At 44.1% G+C, this 13,189-nt stretch overlaps 1 protein-coding gene across 6 annotated transcripts in view; it reads left to right on the forward strand.

Moving 5' to 3' along the window:
• The window catches only part of FGFR3 (fibroblast growth factor receptor 3), a 52,758-nt gene that overhangs the window by 28,389 nt on the left and 11,180 nt on the right, over positions 1-13,189 (forward strand). For 3 of the 6 annotated variants that reach the window (XM_085577577.1, XM_085577578.1, XM_085577579.1), the window contains exons 5-8: positions 3,285-3,454; positions 8,120-8,243; positions 8,659-8,849; positions 12,106-12,256. In XM_085577577.1, coding sequence (XP_085433703.1) covers positions 3,285-3,454; positions 8,120-8,243; positions 8,659-8,849; positions 12,106-12,256 — 636 coding nt within the window. The remainder of the gene's footprint in view (positions 1-3,284; positions 3,455-8,119; positions 8,244-8,658; positions 8,850-12,105; positions 12,257-13,189) is intronic. The other 3 variants (XM_021535670.4, XM_021535669.3, XM_021535671.4) reach the window with 1 other exon arrangement.

The following is a 13,189-nucleotide window of genomic DNA, read 5'->3' on the forward strand; positions in this document are numbered from 1 at the left end:
GATGATGGGAAAGGGCTGGTGATAATGTTTGGGGCTCCCTTGTTTTTTTTTTCACACCTGCACATGCAAAACCATTGCTAGTAATTAATTTACAGAGAGCTAGTCTAGAAAATTTTCCTGTCTTTCATCCTTCCTCTTTTCCCGCTCCCAAAACTCTCTGGAGCTGTGCAAGCTTTGCTTGAAAAGAAGAGTTAGCAACATTTTCAGGCCCTTAAAAAGTGGTAATGAAAGGACTCAGAGGGCAGAGCAAAGCAAAAGCTGGGATGTTTTGTTCGCTGCTCCTGCAAGTGAGAACAAAGGCACTGTTTTCAATGTGTAGATGCTTTCTTCCAGTTCCAGTTTAACTTGAGAGCAATGCCCTGTTTGAGTCTTGGCACAATAATCCAGGGGTGCCCAGCCCTGGCAAACCCTGAATCTCATAGAAGAGCACCCAAATGAGGGAAGGCACTCAAGGAAGGAGTTGTGTCTAATTGCAGCAGGCAGGAGTGAATCTTGCCTTTGCTCCATATGGAGAATATCCCCAGCTGGAAACTTTCCTGGACTCCATCTTGCTGCTCTCTGATGTCTGATAGCAAAATCCCCCTTGGCTTCAGTGACAACATTTGCAGCCAATGGCTTGATGGATCTCCTGTGAGGTTCAGACTCAACTTTTGAATGAAAAAATGTGACAAAATGTCACCATGCAGCACATGCAGATGTTGTGTAAAAGGGAAGAGCCCGAAAAAGCAAAAGGAAGAACCTGGCCCTGACCAGGTGACCATGTGATGTAATTACACCTCAGTGCCTAGATGATTGTCACCAACAACATAAAATGGATTTCTTGTGGGCAGATATGTTAATCAAACAACAAGGCAGGTTATTTGGCTGCCCTCTGGGGCGGTGGCAGAAGGGGACTTTTCCACCCATGCCTGGCCTTTGCCATGCCGCTCCCCTGTACCCCTGTTAACCTCTTGTAACATCCCCAGAAAATCAAAGTGCATTGTCAAAAGGAGGCATTTGGCCAGAAAATGGCCCAGGAGAAAATGGCCCAGGCCTTCAGAAACCAAGGACCACTGTGGGTTTCTGGGGCCCTCTCCTCTCCAGCCTTCCCAGCATCACCCCAAGTGTCCTCTGCATTCACTCCCCTGTTGCTGCCTGGGGATTTGCCCAGTCTTTGCTTGGTTTCTGCCCTTCCTTCATGCTATAACAGCATCATCCTTTTATCATCAACACCTGTTCCTTTAGCAGTTGCACCCTCTCTTCTAACATTTTTTTGAATGTTTCCTATTTTTGTGCAGTTCTGCCATCTGGAATGGTACATGGCTGCTTGATGTCCCATTTTAGCTCACTGGATCATGGAATACTTCAGGCCCCTTGGATGAGCTGTGTGTTCACAGGAAAGTTTGTAGCTGGGATTTTCCAGGACTATGGGAATTGTGGGGATTCCTCCTTTTGCTGTTGTTTGTGCCAGCCATACTCCTGCTGGATCCTGGCAAGAAAAGGGCCTTAAGCAGTTTTGTTATTTGAAAAATGAGGCGTACACGGGATGTGTGAGCGCAGATCCCTCTGATACATGGGGCTGACTCCGATAGGCATCACGCTGTTGTGCAAGGCAGGCTGAGGGCAGATACAAACCCTCAGTACTGGATTTCCCTCCCTGAGATGCTGTTAGGTCCAGCCATCCTACTGCAGAGGTGGGAGGGCAGATGGGACATGAGCTGTGCCCAGCGGGGCTGTTTCTAATACATGGAGCGGCATCCTGGATGCAGCTCCTGGCATCCAGTTCCTCATGGACTTTCTAAGGTGGGGGAAACATGGGGAGAGTGTTGGCAGGTGCTAAAAACCAGTGGGTGCATGGATTGCCTTGGCTGAGATGTGTGACCTTTCCTGCAATATCCTTGGAGCTGGAATGCAGCAGGGAGCCTGCGTGGGGGACACTGGGGCCTTACATCAAGGTGGGGTCAGTCACTGGAGTTGTAATGGGATGGGTATCACGCAGACAAATGCATCAGGGATAAGGAGTGCTGGAGAAAGGGAGCAGCTCCCATGCATCTCAAAGGGATGCAGCAAGAGGGAAAATTTGGTACACACTTGTCATGAAGAAGGGGATTGTTACAGGGGCTTCAGAGTAGCGTTGAGATGGGGCTGAGATGCTGGCTGGTGTTCCTGAGCGTCGTCACCACTGCAGGAGAGGCCAGCAGCAAGGCTGTCCCAACAGCTTTGCTGGCCATTGAGTTCTCCAAGGCAGTTCTTGGAGAACCAGTGCCTTCAGTTTGTCTTGGCAGAAGCACACATACCTCTGCAACAGGTGCTCCATGTCTGTGAGTTTGTTCTACCCAACTGGAGGAGATGCCATTTACACTCCTCGCCTTCTTGCTGTTTTGCAGCCCAGACACTGCCTGCCCCCCTCTCCCTTTGCCCGTGGTGTGGAGCACAGGTCTGGGGGGCTGGATGTGTCCCTGGTATGGCAGTGGAAACACAGCATGTGCAGCTCTGCAGCGTTGCCTTAAGCAGAAATGAAAGCTTGGGAGGCTTTTTAAAAACTTTTTCTTTCTTCCCAGTATAATGAGTTTGCCGCTGCTGCTGCCTTAATTTGGAGTTAATATGTAATGTTTGTAACGCAGCCAAGAACGTAGCTGTACTTAAGGCAGATTATAAAAAGTATCTCATGCTAACACTGGTGTTCTAAAATTTATCCCTGTTCAAAGGTAACGTGAATCTTTAAAACTAAAATCACTTGTACTTAAAGAACATAAACATGATAAACCAGTTTGGCACTGGCGCGTTTTCTTCTTTCCTTCCCTTAAGGAGGCTACACTATATTTGTATTTGCTGAGGAGGAGCATTTTCCATTGCACTCGGCTCATACATTTTCTCTGCTCCCTTGCTGGCCCATCAACATTCTTTTACAGTTCTAACATCTTTCTGCTGTTTATGCTTCTTGGCTAATAATGTCCCAAAGGTACATCTGTATCTTTTTACACACTGAGGCCAGATTCTCATCCTGATCTGGGATAACTCTACTTGTTGATTTAAAAGGAGCCACTTCAGATTTATAGTGGCACTACCAAGACAAGAACCTGGTCATGAACCTTTCATCACAAAACTGAAATGCAAACACTCTCTCTGTGTCTATGAGAGCCATTTAGCTGGAAAGCATTTCTGTGTCATTTATCTTAACAGCAGCAGGTAGCAATTTAACTGTCAATCTGCACATGCCAAAGACTCCTCAGATGCATCTGCTCACCAGCTGATATCCTTTGCTGCAGAGAGGGGCCTGTTCAGCTTGGTTTTTCCTTTCTCAGGTGTGCCCTTCTGGACCCGGCCTGATAAGATGGAGAAGAAGCTGCTGGCAGTTCCTGCCGCCAACACCGTTCGCTTCCGATGTCCGGCGGGTGGAAACCCAACTCCTTCCATCTACTGGCTGAAAAATGGCAAGGAGTTCAAAGGGGAGCACAGGATTGGGGGCATTAAGGTAAGGTCTTGGTTTGGATCTCAATTTTTTATTATTTCTACCAACCAGAAAATGGTATTGCGCCGTGATTAACATGGGTGGTTTTAAGAGCACTGTGTAAAAATTTAGGTGGTTCTAGCTCTCTTAAGAATTGCTTGGCACCAAAAGTTAAAAAGGACTGCTGTCGTTTGGGATCAAAGGGTAATTCTCTCTGAGTTTGTCTATAGTGGTCGTTCAGGGAGTAGGTAAAAATGGGGCTGGGTTTATGGTTTCATTGTGAACAGGGATTAAAAAGCAGGAGCAGAAACTTCTGTCCTAATTTCTGGAGATGAGCCAAGGGCATTGAGATGTGTTGGCCCAAGCCATAGCTATTCCCAGCTCTCAAAAAAAACCCCAAAAACTATTCAGTGTCCTTTGAAGGTATAGGAAATCCCTCACGAAGGAGCTGGGTCATCATGCTGGTAGTCATTAACATTCTTGTGGTATAAATCACTGACCCTTGGTCAAGTGTTGGATTCCCTTGTAGCCAGAGTAATAGCATCTGCTCCTTGGCTGCTTTCTTCTTCCTGCTTCCTTTCTACCATGAGGTGTTCTGGAAAATGCTCTGGCTCATGTTTACAGATAGAGCTCAGGGACACAAAACTCCACTGCAGTCAAATTATTTAATTAGCCAGAAATCTCTGTGCTACTTTATATGATGAATTTTGGCAGGATTTTAAAAGGAAAATCAGCTTTTCTCACATTTTGCTGCTGTTGTTATTACTTTGTCCCCTTGAGGTCACAGTCAGACTCTTTTTTTCTGGTTTTATTTGGGGACAATAAAACTGCTGCAGCTGATTATAACAAAATCATCATAGCAGGAAGGACTCTTGAGAAGCAACTTCTGCCTGCACTCTGCCAGCCCTGACATATTCCTGGACTCTGCTGCTAAGGAGAGAAGGGGCCTTGTAGGAAGGCACCTTCATCAGAACTCGGAATAGCTGTGTGCTGATGCCTGCCACATCCGTAGTGTTTTGAAAGGGGACTGGGCATGCAAAGCGTGCCATGCTCTAGAAACCAGAGAAGGATTCAAAAAAAGTCCCCCCCTCCCCACAGTTTTGGGCTGTTTCTTTCCTGTTAGCTCAGACCTGTTCCTGAAAGAGCCTTTTGTGATGGCTTCAGTGAAGCTTTTAAAGCTCCTTCCTCAGTCCTGTCTCTGCTCCAGTCTGGATGAGGCTGAGAACACGCTCAGGTTTGGATCTTGGAAAAGCCATGGAGGGTAAAGAAGTGGAGAGGCAGCTCCTGAGGGTAAACTGCTCTTCAACAGATGACATTCACAAAGCACAAGCATCTTTTACTAATTGCAGGCTGTAGGGATCATCCTGAAGAGTTTTCAGGCTTCCATGAACCATTCCAACAGCTTTTCACTAAATTCTGTCACATCACCTGCACTAAATTATGCCTAAAAAAAAAAAAAAAAAAACACCCTAAAGCTGAAAGCAATTCCCTTACCCACTTTCCAGTAGTTTTAATCTATCTTTGAGTTTAAATTGACATGTTTCATCCTCTGAAATACAGTAGTGAGTCTTTGGCATCACTGTGCTATATTTCTCTGGGGGCACCTTTGAGCAACAAGTCAATGCTTAAAAGAGCTATTGAAGGCAATATCAGGACAATTACAGGAAGATTGGTTTAAGCTCTGTCTAGGTGTAGTTCTTTGTCCCATTCTTGATATAAAGACATCTTTCTCTATAATTTTCCTTCCTTTATTTCCTTGCTTTTGGTCACGAGCCACACATAAATATAAGTAATCCAGTGTAAATCTCATCCAGTATAAATATACTGATAGATATTAGCTGAGATTTGAACCACAAAAGGGGATTGAAAACCTGCTCGGTATCTCATGTATTCAAGATTTAAATTCCCTGTTACAACTTAACTTCATAACAGGATTAGATAGCTTGAAAAGAATGGGCAAGATCCAGATCTGGCAGAGTTTGGTTGGCTTGCTTCATCTTGAGATCTGGTCTTAACCCAGAAATCCTTGAGCCGGGAGTGTTCTCATTTGTTTTCAGTGTGTGAAAGAGTTTTAATGTTGATGGTGAGAAGTCTGTTGTCAGCAAATGAAAGCTGACCACTCTTCCACATCTGCCCCTTGCACATGGCATTTAGACCCGTGTGATTGCTCGATGCAAAGCTTGCAAGAGAGAAGGGTGAGTGTTGAAAACATGATAGGCAGGCTAACCTGGTTTTGTTACAGTTCATCCTTAACTGGTAAAGGAAAGAAATTCATATGACTTATCATATGAAATTTCCCAAAGAGCATTAATGGTTAAATCCGTGTTGGAATCTCTAATATTGTAAGCCTGTGTGTGTTTAATGACCCTAGAAGGGAAGACTAGGGGGGAGGGGAGATGGAGGATTATCCCTTCCCCAGACCATTGCACTGACTTGCATACCAGTCTGGCAAACAGAGGTTCCAAGTGTGTCTGCAAATGTTTGTTTCACAAGGAGCCAAGAATGACAACACCAAATGAACCAGAGGGATTTCCAGTATCTCACCCACTTGATTAATGCCTGCACTAAGTCACTTCATGTTTTATCAAGTGTAGTGACTATCCTAACATGAGAATTACTATCTTTTGCCAAAGATTTTCAAAGCTAAAATGTCTTCCTGGGTTTCCAAACAAGTTCTGCCCCATGAGTCTGTGTCCGCAGGTTCTTCTCTATTCAGAGTACAAAGTTCCCATCACAAACCTGACAGAGAAGTTTTTGAAAGTGTCATAAAAGTGTCTTTGAAAGTGCATCCTTTGTAAAACACCTAATTTGGACCTGGTTTTAGAATATGGGTCAGACTAGGGAGTCATCCATATTTCTGGAGCCCCATTTCCTTGGAGCAGCTCCTGAGGGTTCCAGATGCAAACATTTTGCAGTGCTGAAGAGTGGACTTAGAGGAGCCTTCAGACACAACTATGAGACAAGCCAGTATGGAAATGAGCCACTGGGCAGCCACATTTCTGTGACAGCCTGAGGTGTTCAGCTGTGGGCTCGGGGTCCAGGCTCTCTGTTTTCAGAGCTTCTCTTACTCTCTAGTTGCCACGAGGCTACAGAGATGCAGCAAAGGGAATGTTGCTTTACAACAGGTGAGATGTTGGTTCTGCTCCTTCATTGAGCTCCTCCATTTGTGCTGTCCTGGGTGGGCAGAGGTGCAGTCAGAGCTGAGCAGACATCTGCCACAGCTGAGATGTCTGTACCAAATGTTTGATCACAGCCTCCTGTTGCCCATACTCTAAAATGAAAAGAAATGCCACATTCTCTGAAAAATGGGGTACTCAGCAGTGCTCTTTATAGAACTGCAGAGGCCTAAAAATTGTTAAAATTACATTTGCTTGCTTATCTTGCAACTAAGCTGTCTAGTCCTATGGTTTTAAAGCTGCTCTTTGCAAAGTTCTGGCTTTGATTGCAACTTGGCCCTCTTAAGGAAAGCATGTGGATGCAATTTATGTGTAGCAAAAGAGGTTAAATGACTTCATATTTGAGTTCACCTGCTGCAGCAAGAAATCTCCAGGAGCAATTACACCCTTGTTTTTTCCATCAGCCCATGACATTCTATAGTGCAGCATTATTGTAAATCTCCTACTTCTGTGTCCTTGGGGTCACCTTCAAAATGTTTAATAAAGTTAAATGTTCTGCTTTGGGTGGCAGAAGGCATCAAATTAATATCCAGAGATTTGAAGACCTTTCATATGCTCTGCACCCTGAAGTAATCTTTGTTACTGTTGGTTGCTTTCTGTATTAATTCAAGATTTGCTTTCCATATCAATTTTTTTCTTTATAATCACTAGAAACAAATATTCTAGCTGAGATCACAGGGCAGCAGGTCAGGGTGAAGACATGGGTTGTGCTTTCCCTTCTGCTACTGGACCATCCATCAGCTGTGGACATGAGCCACATCCAGAAAACCAACTAGTATAAAACTCAGTGCCAAAATAGAAGGGCTGGTCAAGCATCCTAGGGACCAGATTTGAGGCTGGACATGTTTGCTCCTGTTTTTAGAGAGAATTTAGGGAGCTAACTCAATTGGAGAAACCTGTTTCTGTTCAGACAAATGCCATAACCTGTTGCCTCCATGGTGCAGACATTTTAAAATACAGATCAGAATATTAAAATACATAAAATATAGATCCTATGTGATACCTGCTGAAGTAATTATTCTAGTGAGAGGTGCCACATTCAGTTGTCAGCTGGCTTTGTTATTGTTATTATTGTGGAAATATAAAGTCCCCATTGACATCTCAATGTGTTCCATTGTGTTGCATCATTTTTGCATTGGTCTTAATGCCTTTTCTCATCAAGGCTTTACAGAAGTCACAGAATGACTAGGTTGGAAGAGATCTTAAAGATCATCGAGTCCAATCCATGCCCTAACACCTCAACTAAAGCATGCCATCGAGTGCCATATCCAGTCTTTTTTTAAACACACCCAGGGATGGTGACTCCACCACCTCCCTGGGCAGACCATTCCAGAACTTTGACTCTTTTTCTGGAAAACTTCTTCTTTTTTCTTTAATTACCCTTGTAAATGGGTCATTGAGATGGTCAGGCTTCCTCTGGGGTCCAGGTGTGTGGAAGCTCAGTGATGGTTCCTTGGTTTGAAAGGTCTGGTGAGGATGGTGCTTGACCACGAGCTTGGTTGATCTCTTCTAGCTGCGACACCAGCAGTGGAGCCTGGTGATGGAGAGCGTCGTGCCGTCAGATCGAGGCAATTACACCTGCGTCGTGGAGAACAAATATGGCAACATTAGGCACACCTACCAGCTGGATGTGCTAGGTGAGATCCCACTGTTTTCCCTCAACAGCTGATCTGTGCCCATGTGGAGTAGGATATGGGGAACAGGAGCTTGGTTTCTTTCCCAAAGTGTTGGATCGTGTGTCTTCTAAAACCAACAGCAAGCTTCTTTTTGGCCAACAATTTGGGCTCTCATCTGTGATCAGGAAATTACTTAGTGGGTCTGCAGAGGGCTTAAAGAAGGAATGGGAGGGCTGAAATGCCCCCTCCCTTCCCAGGTGGTCATTCCCCATCTGGCTTGAGAAGCCCTGGGTAGAACAGTGATCAGGACACCCGTGGGGGACAAACCTAATTTGTGTCCTTTCCCCTGAAAAGACAGGAGATTAATGTTTCAGAGGAGAATACTTGCTGGGCAAAAATAAGACAAGTAAATTAGGATTTCTTTTCTGTTTTTCAGAAAGGTCGCCCCACCGACCAATCCTGCAGGCAGGGCTCCCTGCCAACCAGACTGTGGTGGTAGGGAGCAATGTGGAATTTCACTGCAAGGTCTACAGCGATGCCCAGCCTCACATCCAGTGGCTGAAACATGTGGAAGTCAATGGCAGCAAATATGGACCCGATGGAACCCCGTATGTCACAGTGCTGAAGGTTGGTACATGCTCCTCCTCACCCTCAGGGCAGTCCTTCTGTAATTCTGCCCAGTGGAATACTCTTCTTTTTGGAGGGGATGCAGCAAAAATGTCCTGAAATCCATATTCCAAACTCTTCTGTTTGCCAGAGATAACACTACTACTGTGGTGGCACAGATAAGCAAAGTTGTAAGAGCTGAGGCAGTTGTGAGACATGCAGCACAATGAAAGAGCTGTCAGATTACATGTGACCTAAAATTGTAAAAATACCTTTTTTTTTACAGCTTCAATGGAGGTATTTTCAGAGTTTATTAAAATAAAAGTCTCCCAAATAAAACACATTCTTCCTTTTCTAAGGAAGCACATTGCAGCGTGCACATACCAAATAATGCTGAACTACCAGCACTTGAGAGCCAACATAATCTTGTTCCAGTCACTAAATTTGTGAACATTGCTGTTATCAATGCTCAGAAAAGCCGTTTTTTTTTTTTAATTGAGCAAAAAGTACATAGTAAGACTTTACTTTGCTAAAATGCTTTCTTGAAAGGCAACTTTCAGATTACAGCCATAACAAAGCCAGAGGATTTGGTTTCCCTCAACCAATGTAAATATAAAAGCAGGGAATAGGGAGTGAGGAGCACATTTGACTTCTAAAATACTTAAAAAAAAATAGTTAAAGCATCATGTGGTGGTGTTTATTATAATATATAGGGCTAAATGGAGTTTTTCTGGCTCTGCAGTTAGTGCTGAAAGCAGATTTTGTCTCTGAGGCTGTCCTGTGTATAGACATTCCCTGTGCACATCCTACTGCACACACCCTTCTTCTCTTTGTATGAAGTTTTAAAAAAAACAACCACCACTTATCAGACAGTATCTACAAAACTGTAACGCAGCCAGATACATTATAATAAAAGCCAGAGACCCTGGAAATAATTACACAGATTGAAATAACAGATTGGTTGGAAGAAATGGTTGGAGACAGTTCTTCAGGACTGGCAACATGTGCTTCTCGCAAGTTTAGAAAACTTTTTATTTCTCACCACCTCTCCAAATGTGTTTGAATTATGCATATTTGAATTTCCCCCTAGTTTCACAGCCCAGCACCAAGCTCTGAATAGCTGGTTGTGTCACATGCCATCTCATATAGTCTCCGAGCTCCGTGTGTGGTCCCCGTGGGATAAAGTGCTACCTTTTGGAAGTTTGCAAAGCGGCTGTGAACAGTGCCTTGTGTCACAAGCACAAGCCCCCATTTTGCCGTGGCAAAGAACATATAAATAGTCCGTATAAATAGTGTTTTAAAATTAAGTTGGAGCGGCACCAGGGTGGGTAGGTAATTAGAATTGCCAAATACCTTCTCTTCTGTGGACTGCAAAGGCTCCGCATTCCTCGAAGGGGAGCACAGGCAGGCGTTTGAAAGCACAAGTTTTGTTTGGTTTTATGTTTTTTTGCTGAATAGGACCAGCACACGTCTATTTACTACTTCTGGTTAATCAGGAATGCTTTGAATTGTATTAATGCCGGCATCAGCGCTGGGGCACGGAGCATTTCCATTTTGGGATGCATCTTTTGTGCGCCAGTACTGGGCCTCCACAGAGCTGTGTCAGACCCAGCTTTGCAGGGATTGGTTTTTTTTTCTTTTCCTTCTGAAATGTGGTGTGCTTGTTTTTTATATGTGAAGATCTGATAAAATGATCTTGCTGTCATCTCAGGGCTGGTCCATTGGCTTTATGGACTTGGTTTCCTCATGCCACGCGGTGCTGCTGCCTTGCCCCAGCACCCTGGCAGGAGCAGGATGCTGTTAACAGCCCCCCTGCTCACAGAACTGCTCTCCTGCCCCATGCTGCTCTCCTGCAGGGAGATAAGGCTTTTTTTATCAGCCTGCCCTTCCCTCCTGCTTTCAGGAGATTTTGTGGCGTGTAGGAGCTGCTATAGGGCAGTTAAATATGGGGAATATCCCAGTCTCCATCACAGCAAGGGAGTCAGAGAGGTGCCCAGCATGTGAAATTCCCCCCCGTACATCTAAAGGGGAGGGTGAGGGGGTGTCAAATCCCACCCAAGTCCAGATGGATAAGTTGAATGCTGTACTTTGAAACCATTTTTTAAACAGCCTGACAAAACCAAGCCATCACCTGCATCAATTCCTGAAAGCCTGAGCTAATTTGTGATCAAAGAAAACCCCTTTTTCTTTGCAGAAGAGCACTAAATGCATTCCAGTTACAGAAGGGGGCTGGCAACACTGTGCCCAAGCTTTGTCAAGAGCTAAATAGTACATTCTGCATTGAAACATGCCTGGTTTAATTATAAACAAGGCAGCAACAGCAGGCAGGCACGTTTCCCCACTAGTCAGGGCAGACAAACTTGCACGTAAGCCTTGGAGATGAGCTCAGGTCAAAACTGGTAGTGTTTGTCATCAGACATGGATACTGGGGCTCCTCTCTGGTGCCTCCTCTGGGTTCAGTTCCTAATGACCTATCAGAGCTGGCTGCCTCCATGATTTTAATGAGCTGCAAGTCATATTGGCAGGATCAGGCTTGGAAATGAAAGGCATCAAGACTGGGCTGGAGAGTGTAAGACCAAAACAGAGAAGACATTTGCTTTATTTTCATTTCCAGAACTGAAGCTTCTTCTGAGGCCACTTAAAAACAGTTATGCATTTTCAGCCAAAATAAAAACAACTGTTTAGTGTTTTGGGAAGAAGCTGATGTGCTGTTGTGGCAGCTTAGAAGAGAAATAAACACATTGCTTAAAAGTCTGAAGTTTGTTTGATTTATATACACCACTTTATTTAGTAAAGAAGAGGCTCCTATAAGCAGTGGAAAAAATTACAGCTAATTTCTGAAAGGCAAAGTCAGCAGCAAGTTTCAGACCGCCACTGCTTATATTTTGTTTCCAAATTCTATTTTGGAATCTGATAATTGAAACAGTATTTGCTGAGCCGGGTTGCAAACACAAATCTCTGCTTAAGCCCTTTCTCTGGTGCTCCTGTCTGCAGAGTTATTAAGAAACCATCGAGCCTTTGACTGCTGTCAGATGGAGAAGGGGCAAACTGTTCTGTTTTAAAAAAGAAATCGCCTGTGTGAAGGGAAGGGATCTCACCTGCACGTGGTTTGGGGGCCAAAGGCAACTTCTTTCCACCACCCAGTCCTGGGGTCGGTGTCTCACCACAGGGTGAGCCGGGGATGCCGGCACAGCCGTGCAGTCAATCCTGGCTGATGTAGGTGCGATGGAGCTATTGTTTGGTTTACTGAAGTTCAGGTTTCTGTCTATTCCTGCAGTCTTGGATCAGTAAAAACGCTGAAGCCGATGCTAACCTAAATCTGTTCAATGTGACAGAACAAGATGAAGGAGAATATCTGTGTAGAGCCAACAATTTCGTAGGCATAGCCGAAAAGCCATTTTGGCTCCACATTCGCAAACCAAAACCAGGTAAACTACAGACTCTGTCCCAAGGCCCTGGCAACTGCAAGAATGAGCTATAACATTTTTAAGAATCTAGTGATTAAAATTACTATTCATTTTGTATTATACCCTGTCAACTGACGCTGAATGGCTTTATCTTATTTTCTTGCTAATTTTTTTTTTTTTACAAGACTGTAACGCCTATACAGCAATTGCCATGGAAAAATTCCCACAATAAAATGACTGTCAAATTTTACTATCAACTCTTCATACTTCCTTTCCTTTCCTTTCCTTACAATTGAGTGCTGATAACAGAATTGCATGTTAATAACCTGTGATGTTCCAAGCTCTGGAAAACCAAACTGTTTTGTGTTTTTCACCTACAAAACTGAATTAATCAGTTCTGTCTCTTGGAGAAGTAATGGAGAAATAAATATCAACATTGGCTCATTCAAGCAAACATGTTAACTAGAGAGGAGAACCAATCTCATGGGCTTTGGGGTTTGACTCCAGCCTAGAAGGTTTGACTGCTGTATTATTTGGTGCCACTGCAGGAAAGTTCCTTAAAGGCATCCTCTGGTTATAAACCAGATTCTACTGCAGTGTCAAGGTCTGTGTAATCAATATATGGCTTTGAGATGCCCACTGAAGAAATTCTAAAAAATTCTAGAATTCTATATTTTCAATGAACTCATGAACCATGTTTATATATTCCTTTGATCAGCACTTGAATCTTTCCCCACTACATCTCCCCTCCTTTCCCCTTTCTTTCTGTCTGTCCTCATTTCCATTTCCCATCTCTCTTTCCCCACCCCTCTACTCACCTCACTAACCCAAAGTCAGTCATATTGTGGGGGCAATTTTTCATTTGGACGCTTTTGCTTGCATGCTTCTTTAGTGGGACAGAGTAAGAACCTGGTGAAGGGACTTTTTTTTTTTTTTTTGCTTTTGACTACAGGT

The sequence above is a fragment of the Lonchura striata genome, chromosome 4 (genome assembly GCF_050655825.1).
Source record: "Lonchura striata isolate lonStrDom1 chromosome 4, ASM5065582v1, whole genome shotgun sequence".
In the NCBI taxonomy this organism is placed as follows: domain Eukaryota; kingdom Metazoa; phylum Chordata; class Aves; order Passeriformes; family Estrildidae; genus Lonchura; species Lonchura striata.